At 44.4% G+C, this 15,850-nt stretch overlaps 1 protein-coding gene across 1 annotated transcript in view; it reads left to right on the top strand.

The window, feature by feature from the left end:
* The window catches only part of SIL1 (SIL1 nucleotide exchange factor), a 77,478-nt gene that overhangs the window by 11,373 nt on the left and 50,255 nt on the right, over positions 1–15,850 (top strand). Inside the window, exons 5-7 of the mRNA XM_056856420.1 lie at positions 3,919–4,027; positions 8,172–8,363; positions 12,063–12,184. Coding sequence (XP_056712398.1) covers positions 3,919–4,027; positions 8,172–8,363; positions 12,063–12,184 — 423 coding nt within the window. The remainder of the gene's footprint in view (positions 1–3,918; positions 4,028–8,171; positions 8,364–12,062; positions 12,185–15,850) is intronic.

Here is a 15,850-nt window from a genome sequence, read left to right as displayed (position 1 = left end):
TGATTCTTATTAGATCTTTGCTCTGAGCCACATAGAAAACGTACACTTGGATATTTTGTTTGCCCTTTCTAAGCTTCAGCAGAAGCGTGCTGACTACAGGTAGGGTTTTTGTTTCCTTCCTGTTCTTTAAAGAACATCTGAAACATCTTGTACATCTCTATTCTGGGGAAGGGGTTTTTATTTTTGGAACAGCTTTGGGAGATTGATGTTGCAAACAAGCCAGATGGTGGTGGTGATGTGTCGTCTTAGTTTTAATCATATAATTACAAAGAAGGAAGTCTCTTTTGCACTGGTGATATTTGAGATACCGATTTAGTGAACGACGAGAAGGATTCGCCCCCTTGCTATATTAGTTCTCGCTCTTTAAAAAAATATGTTAACAATGCTTGTTGTACATAGCTCCTGGATTTTATGTACAATATTTATTTAGTTAAAATATTTTATAACTGCCTTTTCCCCAGGTACCCTGTGACCCAAGGATTTGTGTGTTCTGGAGGGAAATAACATGAGCAGTGGGGGAAACCAGTGTTATCTTTTCTTTCTGGAGCCCTTTGAGATGAGACTGCTTTTCTTGACAGAGAGCATTTTCCCCCCAATTCTAAAATTAACTTCTGGTAAAAGAGTAGTTTTAGACAGACACAATTACGCCTCTCTAAAACAGTTGATGTGCATGAATTGTATTGGCACTAGTTCTTCTTGTTAAGCCCAGTGTGAAGGACTTTTTTCCATTCCATTCCATAAACCTTTAATGGCATAGACATTATGACAAATATCACAAACAGAAAGCATACATCTTAAAATTGGTACGATAAGATCAAAACTGAGAACCATAAATATCAAAGATTTTAAGATTTTGGATTTTCATCACTTCAACCAAGCATGAAGGACTTTTCCTTCGTGCATCTAATGAAGTGGTTCTCCAGTTCACAAAAGTTTCTGCTAGAATAAAAACTTGCAAGTGTTTAAGGCTGCCCCTCAAAATTCCTGTTTGTTTAGCTGATTGGTTTCATTTCATTGAGTGTGACAGAAAGAGAAGGAATGTTCTCTTCTCTCGCCAACCCGTCCGTCCATTGTGCTCCTGTTTGCTTTAGTGAGAGCCTGTGTAGTATCGTGGTTAGAGAGCTGGATTAGTACTGTGGAGACCTACAGTGCATTCCTAAGGAGAGTTACTCCAGTCTGAGCCCATTGAAATGAATGGGCTTAGACTGGAGTAACTCTCCTTAGGAATGCACTGCTAGGCTCAAATTCCTCCTCAGCGATAAAGTTCATTTCATGAATTTGGGCCAGTCATATTCATTCCCTCCCCCCGCTTCTTTCACCTTCAACCTAATCTACCTCAGGGCGGTTCTGAGGATAAAAAAGGAGATGGGAGAACCATGTTATCTGTTCGTTGGCAGAAGGGTGGAATTAAAATGTAATAAATATTTATTTTCCCTTTAAAGCCTCAGATTAATTTTTCATAGGATTGTTTCCCAAACTCATTGCCATTTTGTGTATCTCTCAGTTCTGTGACACCTTTTGGGAGGGGGGCTGAGACCATATATGAGATCATGGAGGCCATGATGTAGATGTGCCTTGTCATGGGTTTATATAATTGTGCCTGCTACTCACTGCTGGAGAGATTTGAGCACATGAAGCTGCCTTATACTGAATCAGACCCTTAGTCCATCAATGTCAGTATTGTCTGCTCAGACCGGCAGCGGCTCTCCAGGGTCTCAGGCAGGGGTCTTTCACATCCCCTACTTGCCCAGTCCCTTTAACTGGAGATGCCGAGGATTGAACCTGGGACCTTCTGCATGCCAAGCAGATGCTCTACCACTGAGCCACGGCCCCTCCCCAAAATTATAAAAGGAGCGAACATTGTGTTTTTCAGATCCTTCTGTGTACGTTTGTGTAATAACAATATATGATTCTGTCCTTTCAGTGGGCAAGTATAAATGGCAGAGTTCTGCAGGGTATAGAATTGACGCATGCAAATAGCATGTAGAACTATAATGTGTATATAGGTATTTTAATATATATAATATATTACCCATATTACATTTTAAATCATTGTATTCATTTGATCAGAATTACATTGAAATTTTAAGTTTGATATATATAAAATATAGGTGAATCAGTTCAGGTACGCTGAACCTGTCGGTGAACCTTTATTTATTTATTTAACTAACTAACTAACTTCATTCTCCCCAGTAGGGACCAAAAACAGCTTACATCATTTTCCTCTTCTCCATTTTGAAATAAGCGTTTGAACAGGCAGAACCATAAATTAAATATGACTTATTAATCTGAAGCACGTTAGTAAAGGTTCAGCTCTGCCAGAATTATCCATTTTATATATATATATTTTGCCGTCAAGTCACAGCTGACTTATGGCGACCCCATAGGGCTTTCAAGGCAAGAGACGTTCAGAGGTGGCTTGCCATTGCCTGCCTCCAGGTCACGACACTGGTTGTTCCTTGGTGGTCTCCCTTCCAAATGCTGACCAGGGCCCACCCTGCTTAGCTTCTGAGATCTGACAAGATTGGCTTGGGCATTATATTTTAATGGTATACACAAAGGGTCCTCAACTTTGTTGAGCCTGTGGATACTTCTTGAATTTTGAGAACAGGTGGTGGGCGCCATAACTAAATGGCTGCCATGGGGAACAAAATGGCTCCCATCATGATGGCCCTGGTCACAAAATGGCGCTTTGTTTTGGGCAAGAGACTTCAGGATGGAAAGAGCAAATGGCCATCATGATGCCTGCAGGAGCCATATTGGGGATCACCTTCCTTGAGCAGTGTTTTTTATTACCAGCATGGTGTAGCTGTTAAGAGTGGTGAACTCTAATCTGGAGAGCCAGGTTTGATTCCCCACTCCTCCACATGAGCGGTGGACTCTAATTTGGAGAACCGGGTTGGTTTCCCCACTCCTACACATGAAGCCAGCTGGGTGGCCTCGGGCCAGTCACAGTTCTCTTCAAACTCTCTCAGCCCCACCTACCTCACAAGGTGCCTGTTGTGGGGAAGGGAAGGCGATTGTAAGCCAGTTTGATTCTCCTTAAATGTAGAGAAAGTCAGCATATAAAAGCCAACTCCTTCTTATTGAGGAGCTGTAGTTATGGAAGTCCTTATGCGTGCCAAAGCATATGTTGCCAGGTCAAGTTTTGGGCCTCTCCTCTTCAACACAGGAGCAACAAATGAACCCCCCCCCCCAACAAAAGAAAAACTGAAACCGTTTATGCATGGCTGTTTCCCTCGTGGTCACCCCTCAGATGACTTTGGGTCTTTGTTTTGGTTATGCATGCCATTTCTGACCCTCAGAGGTCACCTTGCTCTCCCCCTACATTTCCCCATGTTTTCAGAGACCTGTTTCATCTCAAATTTGAAAATGCGGGCAAAACACAGGGAAACGCAGGGGGAGAGCGAGGCGACCTCTGAGGGTCGGAAACGGCATGCATAATCTACCCAAAGACCACAAGTTGTCGAAGGGGTGATGGCGAGGGAAACTGCCATGCATAAAAGGCCTGAATCCGTGTTACCTGTTGAAAATGCTTACTCCAAGTCTCAGTATTAAATGTTCCATGACATTGACAATGCTGTGGGAACAGCTGGTTTTTGCTGTGGGTGTGTGACCTCAGCATTAGCCATTCTTAGAAGATGGCTTGAGAAAGCGATAGAATTGGTATAATTTTTGTGCACTCTCAGTTTCTGCATTTGGATCGTAAAATCCCAGCTTTTGCAAATATGAGTAGAAAAGAATATTAAAACATCAGTTCTAAAATAAATGCAAGATTGTAGCATCGGCTGTGTGGCCTGTGATAAATTAAACAAGCAGGGCAGGAGGAGGTTGGTTGCTAGGCAAATGTTTTTTGTACATTCTTTTCAATGTGGAAAAGCTGTTCACCTGTGTAATTCACATTTTATTTTCTGCAAGGTTGGGCCCCATTGAGATTGACCCAAGTTCGTTTACAACTCAAGAACTCAAAAAGGCATTGGCTAAAATGAAGGAAAGCGTGAAGGCGGAGGATATGCTGGAACAAAAGGTACTCATCTAGGAAAACATTACCGAAAGCGTAGCAATTACACACTTGGATCAGCTTGTGGAAAACAAAATTTAGGAAGCCTGTGATGCAAATCTGGGCTGAGAAGAGAGCCCCAAGTTCAAAAATATGTAGGGTTGCCAGGTCCCTCTTCGCCTCCGGTGAGAGATTTGGGGGGCAGAGCCTGAGGAGGGAGGGGTTTGGGGAGGGGAGGGACTTCAATGCCATAGAGTCCAATTGCCAAAGCGGCTTTTTTCTCCAGGTGAACTGATCTCTGTCGGCTGGAGATCGGTTGTAATAGCAGGAGATCTCCAACTACTACCTGGAGGTTTAAGGAAATTGGCAGCACGAGGGCTCAATTATACAAACCAATGGGCAAAACGAAAACATGTGATTTATACAGGCATGAACATCATGCCTCACACATGAATAATTCAAATAATAACCAAACGTCATAAACCAAATCAATAATCAAGCAAAACTATAATATGGAAAACATCCACTTATAAGGGCAACCGCCTTAAAACACGCTATCCAGTATGCAAAACTCAGTTCAAAAATATCCCGCCCGGGAGTTTCGGGAGAAATCCCACCCGGGAGTGTCGGGTAAACTTAAAGTCCAAGACCGTAATCCGGTGGATCCAAGTCGGGTCCGAGGTAGAATGGAAGTAATAAGAGAACGTGTGACTAATCTTGCGTCCACGTTTTGGAGGGCTTCTTCAGCTTGAGAAACAATAATGAAGCAACTACAGCAAATGAGCATGTATTGAGAGGAGCGTTGCCAAGCTGTGGTTACCCTTTCCAAGGAGCGGAAGAGAAACAACCTCTAGTTTTAAAGAACGAGTTGCTTGTTAACCCACTGATGTCTTAATTTTCTTCTTTATCTCGGTTGTCAATAGGGTAGACTTACGAATGTATCCCTTCACTGTTTTTTAATGGGTGGGGTTTTAGAAATCTTGAGCGTCAGGACGCTTTGAGCTGTGGATGTTTTCTGCCTCCCTCTTTCTCCAGTAGCCTCCTGAAAGCTCCCAAAAGCTGGTGCTCAGGGCCAAAATACACGATACATTTGGCACAAGTCGGGTCATGGGTGCCCATACCTGCTTGTGGCCCCATGTGTGATTGAGGGAACCCACTTTCAAAGTGTCAGTTGTTCTGTTTGGCTTGGGAGCGCTGCAAGGGGGAGGAGGAGCAAACATTCCCCATGGCCATTTCTGCTGGTGAAAAGGGTGCAGGAGGGAAGGCTACCATGTCTCTGAGTGTTAGATTTACTGAGGAGGCTGCTGGGCTGGGGAAAATCTGTGATTGTCTTCTGTTTATTTTCCCTCATTAAGATGGCAATAACTTCAGTTTGTGGAAGGGTGACCTGAAGGAGAGCTGTTCCATCCCATTACCAGTTCCTACCCCTAGAATACCTTGCAGTAAAATTTTTGGGTTCTCTTGGGAAAAACTTCTCTTGTTCTGCAACCCTCAGAAAGTTATTGGGTCAGCCAAGTGACTCTCTAGTGCTTCTTCAAAATTTGTATAAGCTGTTCTTGTCTGATTTAGTCGCTGTTCAGCCCAGCAGACTCTGGGGAGCTAGACCAATCGAGTTACAAGACAGTCCTAAAGAGAGTTATGCCCTTCTATGTCCATTGACTTAAGTGAAGTTTGAACGGTGTAATTCTACTTAGGATTGCACTGGAAGTCATTCTTCAGGTCTCTTAGGAAATATTTTCAGGGGGATCTTTAGCCACCTGTCATACTTGCTCTTTGTTGGTAGTTGTGCTGTCTTGCAACAATTGGGACCTGGATGCCAATCTGGAGGTGTGCTTAACAGCCTTACAAGGTCCTGCACATAGAGAAGTCCTTGGGTTGGATTCAGAGTTCCCTTCTGCCCATTGAAGAGCGCCTCTGTGGACACAAGGAGCTGTGACTTTCTCCAGTTCCCTTTTACAACTGCAGACCCTTCCAGCACACCCCATGCCGTTCCTAATGGTTCGATGCCTCCTAGGCAGTGTTTCAGGGAGCCCAGTGGGGTGCAGTAGAAGAAGGGAGATGAGAGAGATCCGTCCCTGAAAAAGGATGCATTCGAAAGATTAGATCCAGACCAAAGCTATACTTGTGAAATTTTCTCCTGGTTTGTAAGGCCAAGCACCTCCTGAGGTTTAATTTGCAGGAACTTCTGAAGGAGGAACATTCACAAAGGGAGATGAAAAGGGTGGGGGAGGGAGGATATGTTTGCCAGGTAACTTATCTGTTAAGCATTTTAAATTGTAAACTGTCTTTGTTGAGCTATGAATGAGTGGAATGTAAGGTCAAAACTGGTAAGTAATGAGGACTGTTCTTGGTGACTGTAAATCACACTCTCCCTGTCCATTAAGGCACCATTGCAGTGATTTCTCCTTAAGGTTAATGCCGTCTCTTGAATCAATCTCAAATACTCAGGGAGGTGACCTGATACACATGAACTGTAACATGTCGTCTTGGGTTCACTGGTGCATTTCTAAGGATGGAAGGATTTCCATCTGAACACATGAAGCTGCCTTATACCGAATCAGACCCTTGGTCCATCAAAGTCAGTATTGTCTACTCTTACTGGCAGTGGCTCTCCAGGGTGTCAGGCAGAGGTCTTTCACATCACCTACTTGCCTGGTTCCTTTAACTGAAGAAGCTGATTGAACTGATTGAACCTGGGACCTTCTGCATGCCAAGCAGATGCTCTACCACTGAGCCACAGCGTGACTATCTGTCCTCCCCTCCCCACTGTGGCAGCCCCAAAAGTCCCCTGAAATGGTGCTCCAGGCGGAGTGGGGGTCCCTGTCCCCAAGAGCAGGTGGGAGGTGAGAAAGTCACACTTGGCAGGTGGAAACCTTTCAGTCTGCAGAAAAGCTGTGGTCAATCCCAGTCCCAAGGAGGGAACTTGAGCCTCCTGTTTTTTGGCCTGCCTGAGCAGAATGTGGCTCCAAACTGAAGATCCATCATGGTTCAGTGGTAGTGGTAGAGCATCTGCTTGGCATGCAGAAGGTCCCAGGTTCAATCCCCAGTGTCTCCAGTTAAAGGGACTAGGCAAGTAGGGGATGTGAAAGACCCCAGCCCGACACCCTGGCGAGCCGCTGCCGGTCTGAGTAGACAATACTGACTTCGATGGACCAAGGGTCTGATTCAGTATAAGGCAGCTTCATGTGTTTGTGTGTTCAGACCTATACTGCTTACCATGCCACTGGCTTATTGGTTCCCATTTGGTGTCCCCCCCCACACTGTTTTTTTTCTCATGGCTGGTTCCTACTGCAAAATTCTCTCCCGCTTTACCATCTAACATTGGGTGAGCTGATTTTTTAAATGATTGTTAGGTAAAGGTCCCCTGTGCAAGCACCGGGTCATTCCTGACCCATGGGGTGATGTCACATCACAACGTTTACTAGGCAGACTTTGTTTACGGGGTGGTTTGCCAGTGACTTCCCCAGTCGTCTTCCCTTTACCCCCAGCAAGCTGGGTACTCATTTTTCCGACCTCGGAAGGATGGAGGGCTGAGTCAACCTTGAGCCGACTTCCATTGGGATTGAACTCAGGTCATGAGCAGAGCTTGGACTGCAGTACTGCAGTTTACCACTCTGCGCCATGGGGCTCTTAAAATGATTGTTAAATGGTTTATTAATGGGTTAGCATCTTTGACATTGGTAGATTTAAAAGGTTTTAGGTGGTTTTATTGGGTTTTTGAGGTTTATATTATCTAAGGATGAAATGCTTTAAATTGTTGCATTTTGTATATCTTGTTTGCTGCCCTGAGCCTGCTGTGGTGGTGGTGGGGGCACCAGAATATAAATCAAAAGAATAAATAAAAATAAATTAAAAAATAAAAATCCATGTTTCCTGAAGCCAAGCTGTGGAACAGTATGATTTCCATCCCGATACATTACAGTGCTCTCATCGGAGAGGTTAAATGTGCAAATCAGAGATGAAAGATAATGCTGGCCCTTTTTATCTGGCTGCATAATTAACTGCGTAATTAAAGCCGCTCATGTTTGTGTTTGGTGGCAATTACTCGTGTATCCCGAAAGATGCGACTGCTTTGACAGGATATTTTTCCGGAATCAAAACATTGGTAGAAATTGGTGTTTACCTTTTGGAGAATGCGCTGTTCTGGTTTTGTTTTTTCCTCCTTTCTCAGGCTCATCAGGAAGATGTCAGACGAAGGTTCCGTCCTATTGAGAAACTCAAGGAAGAGTTTAGAGAGCTCAACGTGCTGCTGGAAACAGATTTTGAAATTATGTCTAAACTAATCAACAGATTCAACAGGACCACTTCGACGCTGGAAGAGAAAATAGCGGCACTTTACGATCTTGAATATTATGTTCATCAGGTAAGAAGGTTTTTTTAAGCACTAGCAGCTGTTGTGCTATATTCTGGGAAGGGGGAATAATAAAAATAGATATAACACTGCACCAGATGTTATATAATTGGGGTACTCTGTATATTCACACTTGACATTTTGCCAACACAGGTGTACGTGGTCATAAGGGGGCAAATGTTGTGTATGAAGTTGTACATGGGGGTTGTAACCAAATTTGGAAGCTTCGGTAAGCTGCAGCATACAGTTTGAATATACACTCAAGAAATCTCATTATATTCTGTGTAAGATTACCCAGGCTTTCTAGAAACCAGCTGTACTAGGGCTCGGTGCTGCAAACTGGTCCAGAATTGCATCGGTCTAGGGCTGCAATCCTAAACGCCCATTATTTGGGGGCAAGTTCTATTGAAATTCAAGTACCTTATTGTCATGCAAGGATTTCAAGCTAGAGCTAGCACCAAAATTTCACTTGGAGGTCTTTCTGATTGCACAAAACATCTGTCAAAAAATTCAAGGGTTTCAATAGAAATAGTAAAACAGTTTCAAGCAGGGGAAGAAGAAGAAGTTGGTTTTTATATGCCGACTTTCTCTACCACTTAAGGGAGAATCAAACCGTCTTACAATTGCCTTCCCTTCCCTTCCCTTCCCCGCAACAAACACCCTGTGAGATAGATGGGACTGTGAGGGCTCTAAGAGAACTGTGCCTAGCCCAAGGTCACCCAGCTGGCTTCATGTGTAGGGGTGGGGAAACCAACCCGGTTCACCAGATTAGCGTCCGCCGCTCACATGGAGGAATGGGGAATAAAACCTGGCTCTCCAGATTAGAATCTGCCGCTCCAAACCACTGCTCTTAACCTACTACACCATGCTGGTTCTGTACGCTCCTAGACTAGGCCATATTTTGCCTAAACGAAATATAACTTGTATTTGGAAGTTCCTCTTTAGATAAACAAACTTGAGAGTTTTGATAAGACTTGCAAAATTTCTCACAGAAAACCCCACCCCCTCGCCACAGTGGAGTTTCTCATTGGAAACAGTGGGTGTCCGACTGTACTGTTACTTCAGTGGAACAGCATTTTTATTCACGGAGGAGGCAGCACTAGTAGGCCTTCTATGCTTGCCTGTTTCCCTCGCGGTCACCCCTCCGACGACTGTGGGTCTTTGGGTTGATTATGCGTGCCGTTTCCGACCGTCAGAGGTCGCCTCGCTCTCCACCTGCGTTTTGCCTGCCTTTTCAAATTTGAGATAAAACGGGTCTCTGAAAAAGCAGGCAAAGTGCAGGGAGCAGGCAGGAAAGTCCTGTTCAGGCCATGTTTACTCTGCCTCATTAAACTCCCTGCCCCAAAATGTGATGGCTGCCAACTTGGAAGGCTTTAAGAGGGGAATGGACATGTTCATGGAGGAAAGGGGTATTCATGGCTATTAGTTAAAATGGATACTGGTCATGTTGCATGCCTATTCTCTCCAGTATCAGAGGAGCATGCCTATTATCTTGGGTGCTGTGGAACACAGGCAGGATGGTGCTGCTGCACTCGTCTTGTTTGGGGGCTTCCTAGAGGTACCTGGTTGGCCACTGTGTGAGCAGACTGCTGGACTTGATGGGCCTTGGTCTGATCCAGCAGGGCTTTTATTATATTCTTATGTTCTAACTCTCCTTGTTTCAGTAACCTTGCAGTCAAAATCTCGACTTCTTTTTTCCTCTTCCGTACTGATGTTTGTCGTCAATAATACAAAGGCTTATGTTTAGACCTCAGGTATTTTTGTCCAACTTTGCCAGCAATATTTTTTTATTTGCATATGCACTTCATCCAAGTTCCCAATAATGACCTTCTAAAGAAAGGAGAGCTTTATTTTCCTTTGATAGTGTTGTTTCTTCTACTGCAACTAATTATCTGGGGAAGTTTTTAATCACGTTCTTTGAATTTTCAGTTATTCCCTCTGTATTTAGTTGCCATAATAGTTGCCATTATATGGTTTCTGCAAACGTGAAAAGTGGTTTCTGTAGAAATGAAGCTGTTTTGTATCACTGGAGGCAAGAGCTGTTTTTGCTTATTTGCCTTTTAAAATTAGTTAGTCTTATGGATAGCTACAAGGCATGATTGGATTTAGATTTGCTTGCTTTTCTTTTTTTGCTCTCCATGGAAAAACAAAAACCACTTCTTACCCCTGCCCACACAGAGACTGATACAGCCTGTTTGCAAAATGGGGTACTGGTAGGGTTGCCAACCTCCAGGTACTTAGAACTCAAAGCAATACCAGCAAAAATTAGCCTAAATAAGGCGACTCTGACATACAACAAAAGATGCTTATAGAGTGTATTCGAGAGCAAAAACCTCCAGCGAGGTAAATAAAGGGACACGTCCCCCACAAAGAGCAACTCGGACAAGAGTCCAATATACAACAAGGCACAAAGTGCTCACAATAAACATATACATATATAACATCCAAATCAGGTAAGTATATCAAACAGTCACGGAGAATTGTCTTTTAAGCTCAATGGGTTCCCGGTGGCATTCCCATTTCACAAGTTTCTTCAAGCTTTGAGTCAACCGTGGACAGATAGACAACCATTTAGGTCTAAGGCATATATCCTTCAATAGTTCATGGACGGCTAGCTGGAGATCTCCTGCTATTACAACTGATCTCCAGCCAATAGAGATCAGTTCACCTGGAGAAAATGGCTGCTGTGGCAATTGGACTCTATGGCACAGAAGTCCCTCTCTTCCCCCAAACCCCACCCTCCTCAGGCTCCGCTCCAAAAACCTCCCATCAGCGGCGGACCTGGCAACCCTAGGTATTGATCTTGTGGCTGCCGTAGGTGCACCCTAAAGTCGTAGCATCAAGGAGAAAGCCATTTCACCTACGGGGCAAGACCACTAAATATTTTACCTGGCAATTTTGCCCATTTGCAGGTTGAGCTTCTACAGGTGTCAACCTGCGAATGGGCAGAATTAACAACTGCCCCGTACACGTGCTTTCTCTGTTGTGGCTCCCACCTTATGGAACAGCCTGCCCAAGGAGGTCAGGAAAGCTCCTACTCTCCTGGCTTTCCACAAATATGCAAAACTGAATTACTCAAGAAGGCTTTTCTGTGCAGGTAGTAGGGATGCGCTGTACAAAACGGTTCACAAACGTGGATAAATGATTAGGGACTGTGGTCTGTACAGCTGTGGATAGCTTACTGTAAGTAGGATCCTGTTATGTAATTTTTGCACTCCTTAATATGTCATGTTAATACTTATGCTGTGCTTCAGTTAGGGTTGCCAACCTCCAGGTGGTGCCAGGAGATCTCCCGCTATTACAACTGATCTCCAGCCAATAGAGATCAGGTCAACTGGAGAAAATTGCTGCTTTGGCAATTGGACTCTGTGGCATTGAAGTCCCTCCCCTCTCCAAACCCTGCCCTCCTTAGGCTCTGCCCCAAAACCTCCCACCGGTGGCAAAGAGGGACCTGGCAACCCTAGCTTCAGATTTTCTGGCGATCCTAGACTTTTAAACCTTAATGAGCCAGTTATTGCATGTCCCATTTTGTTCATTTTACTGACTCATTGCGTGTAATCCACCTTGAGTCCCTGTGAGAAAGGCGGACTGCAAATAACATCAGTAATTTTTTTTTTGGGGGGCCCCTGTATTTATAGGGTGGCTTGAAGGCCATCTCTTTCTTAAATCAATAAATGTCTTTTAAAATGTAACTTTCATTCATCTTTGCAGGTGGACAATGCCAAAGATTTGCTTTCCCTTGGCGGCTTACGACTCTTGATTAATGGGCTCAACAGCACCGAGCCGTTGCTCAAGGAATACACGTCCTTTGTGCTGGGAGCAGCTCTCTCTAGGTGAGCCTCTTTATTCAGTGCACGTGTGTGAATTCCGTGCGTTTGGCCAGAAGGAAAGATTTAACTTAACAAAGCCAACAGTATTGGGCCGCCTGTAGAGCCGAACGGGCCCGGATTCTGGGGGGCCTGCAGCGCGGCCAGCTGTCCGAAGGCCCCGTTGTCAGAACAGGTCAACCCAGAAATGACTAGGCCTGCCCTGTGGTTGCTAGGCAACCTCACGGGACTTCTCCTCTCCTTCGGAATGGGCTCAGCTGCTCTCCGGTGGCTGCTGTGTGGCTGCGGCAGCAATGAGCTGACCCTCTCCCAATATCCAGAGAGAGGTTTTTAAAGGCGCAGGCTCTGACAACAAAGAAACAAGACCCCAGAGCTGGCACTTTCTTGCTAATTAGATGGTAATTAGGGTAAAGGATATGCACCGATGAAAGGATTCCAAGCTCTTCAGGGTAAAAAAAGAAGCAACTCCGAATATGCGCTGTCTTCGGGAATATAATAATAATAATACGAGGCTTTTGTTTGTCCCTGGTGCCATTCGGAGCCCTGAAAAGGAGCCTAGACAGATGCAGAAGTTAGTAGTTATTATCTAAGCGAAAGTGAGGGTGTTTTTTTTGTGTATTTTTTTAAAAAACACCATTCAAAAAGAGAGCACAGGGGCAAGGAAACAGTGCCTCACAAAATAATCCTGAGGTTCTGTGCATTTATACATCTGTCCTGCCCCTGGGATCTTAGATGTGGAGAGGTTCCGTGTTGCCTGGCTACAGTTTTCCAAATCCTGTTGGAAAACAGGTTTTCCAAATCCTGTTTTTCAGCTCTCGCTTCCAAAGCAGCGGTGTGAATTTCAGCTTGGGGTTCAGCGTGCTTGCCTAATTAGTCCTGAGACGTACTGAGCGCTGTCATTTATTGGGGTGTAGTAATATGCATAGCGAAGTACGACCCCCTAAATTTCCAACATGTATCCTGCCTTAAGCTGGAGGAAGTTCCTCTAGCCTAAGGGGCCTTTCTCCAATTGGAGTGATCCTTTCATTGGTGGAAGAACTGTCACTCTGCTGAGCAAAGTTCAAAGCCTTCCTCCAACTTAAGCTTTCAGTGGAAGGTTGGCTCACTGCTCCACATTATGGAGATGGGTGCAAATTAGCAAATAGGATCTGCTGTGTCATTGACTTCCTAGCTTTGACTTTCTGCCCGCACAAATAGTGCATTAATAAACTGCTGCTACTTGATTTTATTTATGTAGAATATATACAGCCCTGACCTGGATGGCCCAGGCTAGCCTGATCTTGTCAGATCTCAGAAGCTAAGCAGGGTCAGCCCTGGTTAGTATTTGGATGGGAGACCACCAAGGAAGTCCAGGGTTGCTGTGCAGAGGAAGGCACTGGCAAACCACCTCTGTTAAGTCTCTTGCCATGAAAACCCCAAAAGGGGTCGCCATAAGTCGTCTGTGACTTGACGGCACTTTACACACACACAGAATATATACATACTTACCTTTCTCTCAGATGTTTCAGGACCAGACTGGTGATATTTACTCATTGCTATTCCTTGTTTACACTTGTGTGTGGTATTTCTTTTAAGACAGGCCTTTGTTCGATTTCAGGTTGCGAACACAGTCAAGTTAAGGCTTATCCGTTAACCCTTCCTTATTTATTGCATTGTGAATGTCCATCACAACATATTCTTCCAGAATGTGCTCCCTTTGGGTGTTGTGGGTCTTAGAGCTTTGGATGCTGAAGGGAGATTCCGTATACTACTAATTTGGTTTATATTGCTAAACAGACCTTGCTGCTTCTAGAAATGAAATTATTTTCAATAGCAATATAGAAATAAAGTATTGGGCAGAGCAAAGAAACTTGCTCCTTATTGATCAGCTGAACAGAAAATAGTCAAAACCCGTATTGTCATTTTACATACCGGTACCCAAAGACACAAAACAGCAGAATATGAGTTTCAACCCAAATGTATACCAATACTTAAGAAGAAGAAGAGTTGGTTTTTATATGCCGACTTTCTCTACCATTTAAGGGAGACTCATACCGGCTTGCAATCACCTTCCCTTCCCCTCCCCACAACAGACACCCTGTGAGGTAGGTGGGGCTGAGAGAGCTCTAACAGAGTTGTTACTAGCCCAAGGTCACCCAGTTGGCTTCATGTGTGTGAGTGGGGAAACAAATCCAGTTCACCAGATTAGCCTTCACTGCTCATGTGGAGGAGTGGGGAATCAAACCCCGTTCTCCAGATCAGAGTCCACCGTTCCAAACCACCGCTCTTAACCACTACACCACGCTGGCTCTCTTAAATGACAGAATTAACCATTTATGGGCAAATATCTCATGAAGTATTGAATTCATTTTATTCCTGAAATAATAGGTATATTTTCCTCTCTCAAGTTCACTCATTAATATTTCAAATGCTTTAATGAATAAAACTTCTTAAGTGCTTTGGATTGGCACCATCAACCATAGTTAGAGAACAAAATCTAACACTGACCATGTTCAGTGCCTAGCTATCTTGGGGTGCATCAACAGAGGCATAACATCCAAATCGCAAGATGTCATGGTTCCGCTGTACACTCCATTGGTCAGGCCGCACCTGGAGTATTGTGTGCAGTTCTGGAGGCCAAACTTCAAAAAGGATGTGGACAGAATCGAGTGGGTGCAGAGGAGAGCGACAGGGATGGTCAGGGGCCTGGAGACCAAGCCCTATGAGGAAAGGCTGAGGGACTTGGGAATGTTTAGTCTGGAGAAGAGGAGGTTGTGGGGGACATGATTGCTATCTTTAAGTATTTGAAGGGCTATCACTTAGAAAAGGGCAGGGAGCTGTTCCTGTTGGCAGCAGAGGATAGTACTCGTAATAATGCGTTTAAATTGTGGGCGGAAAGGTACCGACTGGATATTAGGAAAAATTTTTTACAGTAAGAGTTGTTCAACAGTGGAATCAGCTACCTAGGGAGGTGGTGAGCTCCCCCTCACTGGCTGTCTTTAAGCAGAGGCTGGTCAAGCACTTTTCAGGGATGCTCTAGGCTGATCCTTCATCAAGCAGGGAGTTGGACTAGATGGCCTGTATGGCCCCTTCCAACTCTATGATTCCATGATTTTCACATAGCCAGACCTATGCAAAGGGTCTTTGGGACAGGAATACATCGGGCAAAGACTGTGATGTGCAGGTAGGCAAATGAATCCTGCCTTCCTTAATAGGAAGAGGCCTTAGGTACACAAACTGAGATGTACTAAGAGCTGCAGGCATTGGCCTGTCTTGTTCTCTGTCTTATGCCATGCATCTTCCCGCTTTGTACTAGGACTATGAATGGAGCTCCTGACTCTATTGCTGGCTAATTGTTCTTTCCTGGTAGCTAACTGTGAAGTCCAGTCCCCCAGCAATCAAGTGCGGACAAACTTTCCTGCCTCTGAAAGAGGGATGAGGGCTGGCCATTACAATGACTTCGTGGCGACAGAAAGACATTCTGTAGGAGTGCAATAATTTCAAACATTATGCACTTGATTGTAATTTGAGCAATTTTTTCGGTAGGTGGCAAGCATCGTTAAGTAGCTTGGGAGTTTGTTTGTTTTTTGTTTGTTTTTTGGGTGATTGTTGTGCTGAGTTGAACATCCAAAAAAGTTACATTATTTTCTCCTCCCAGGGTTTCCCCCCCCCCTTCACATATTTCCTATGCGT

This window comes from Euleptes europaea, chromosome 10 (genome assembly GCF_029931775.1).
Source record: "Euleptes europaea isolate rEulEur1 chromosome 10, rEulEur1.hap1, whole genome shotgun sequence".
Taxonomy (NCBI): domain Eukaryota; kingdom Metazoa; phylum Chordata; class Lepidosauria; order Squamata; family Sphaerodactylidae; genus Euleptes; species Euleptes europaea.
Note: the sequence above shows the minus strand (reverse complement) of the source record. Positions and strands in the feature narration are given on the sequence as shown.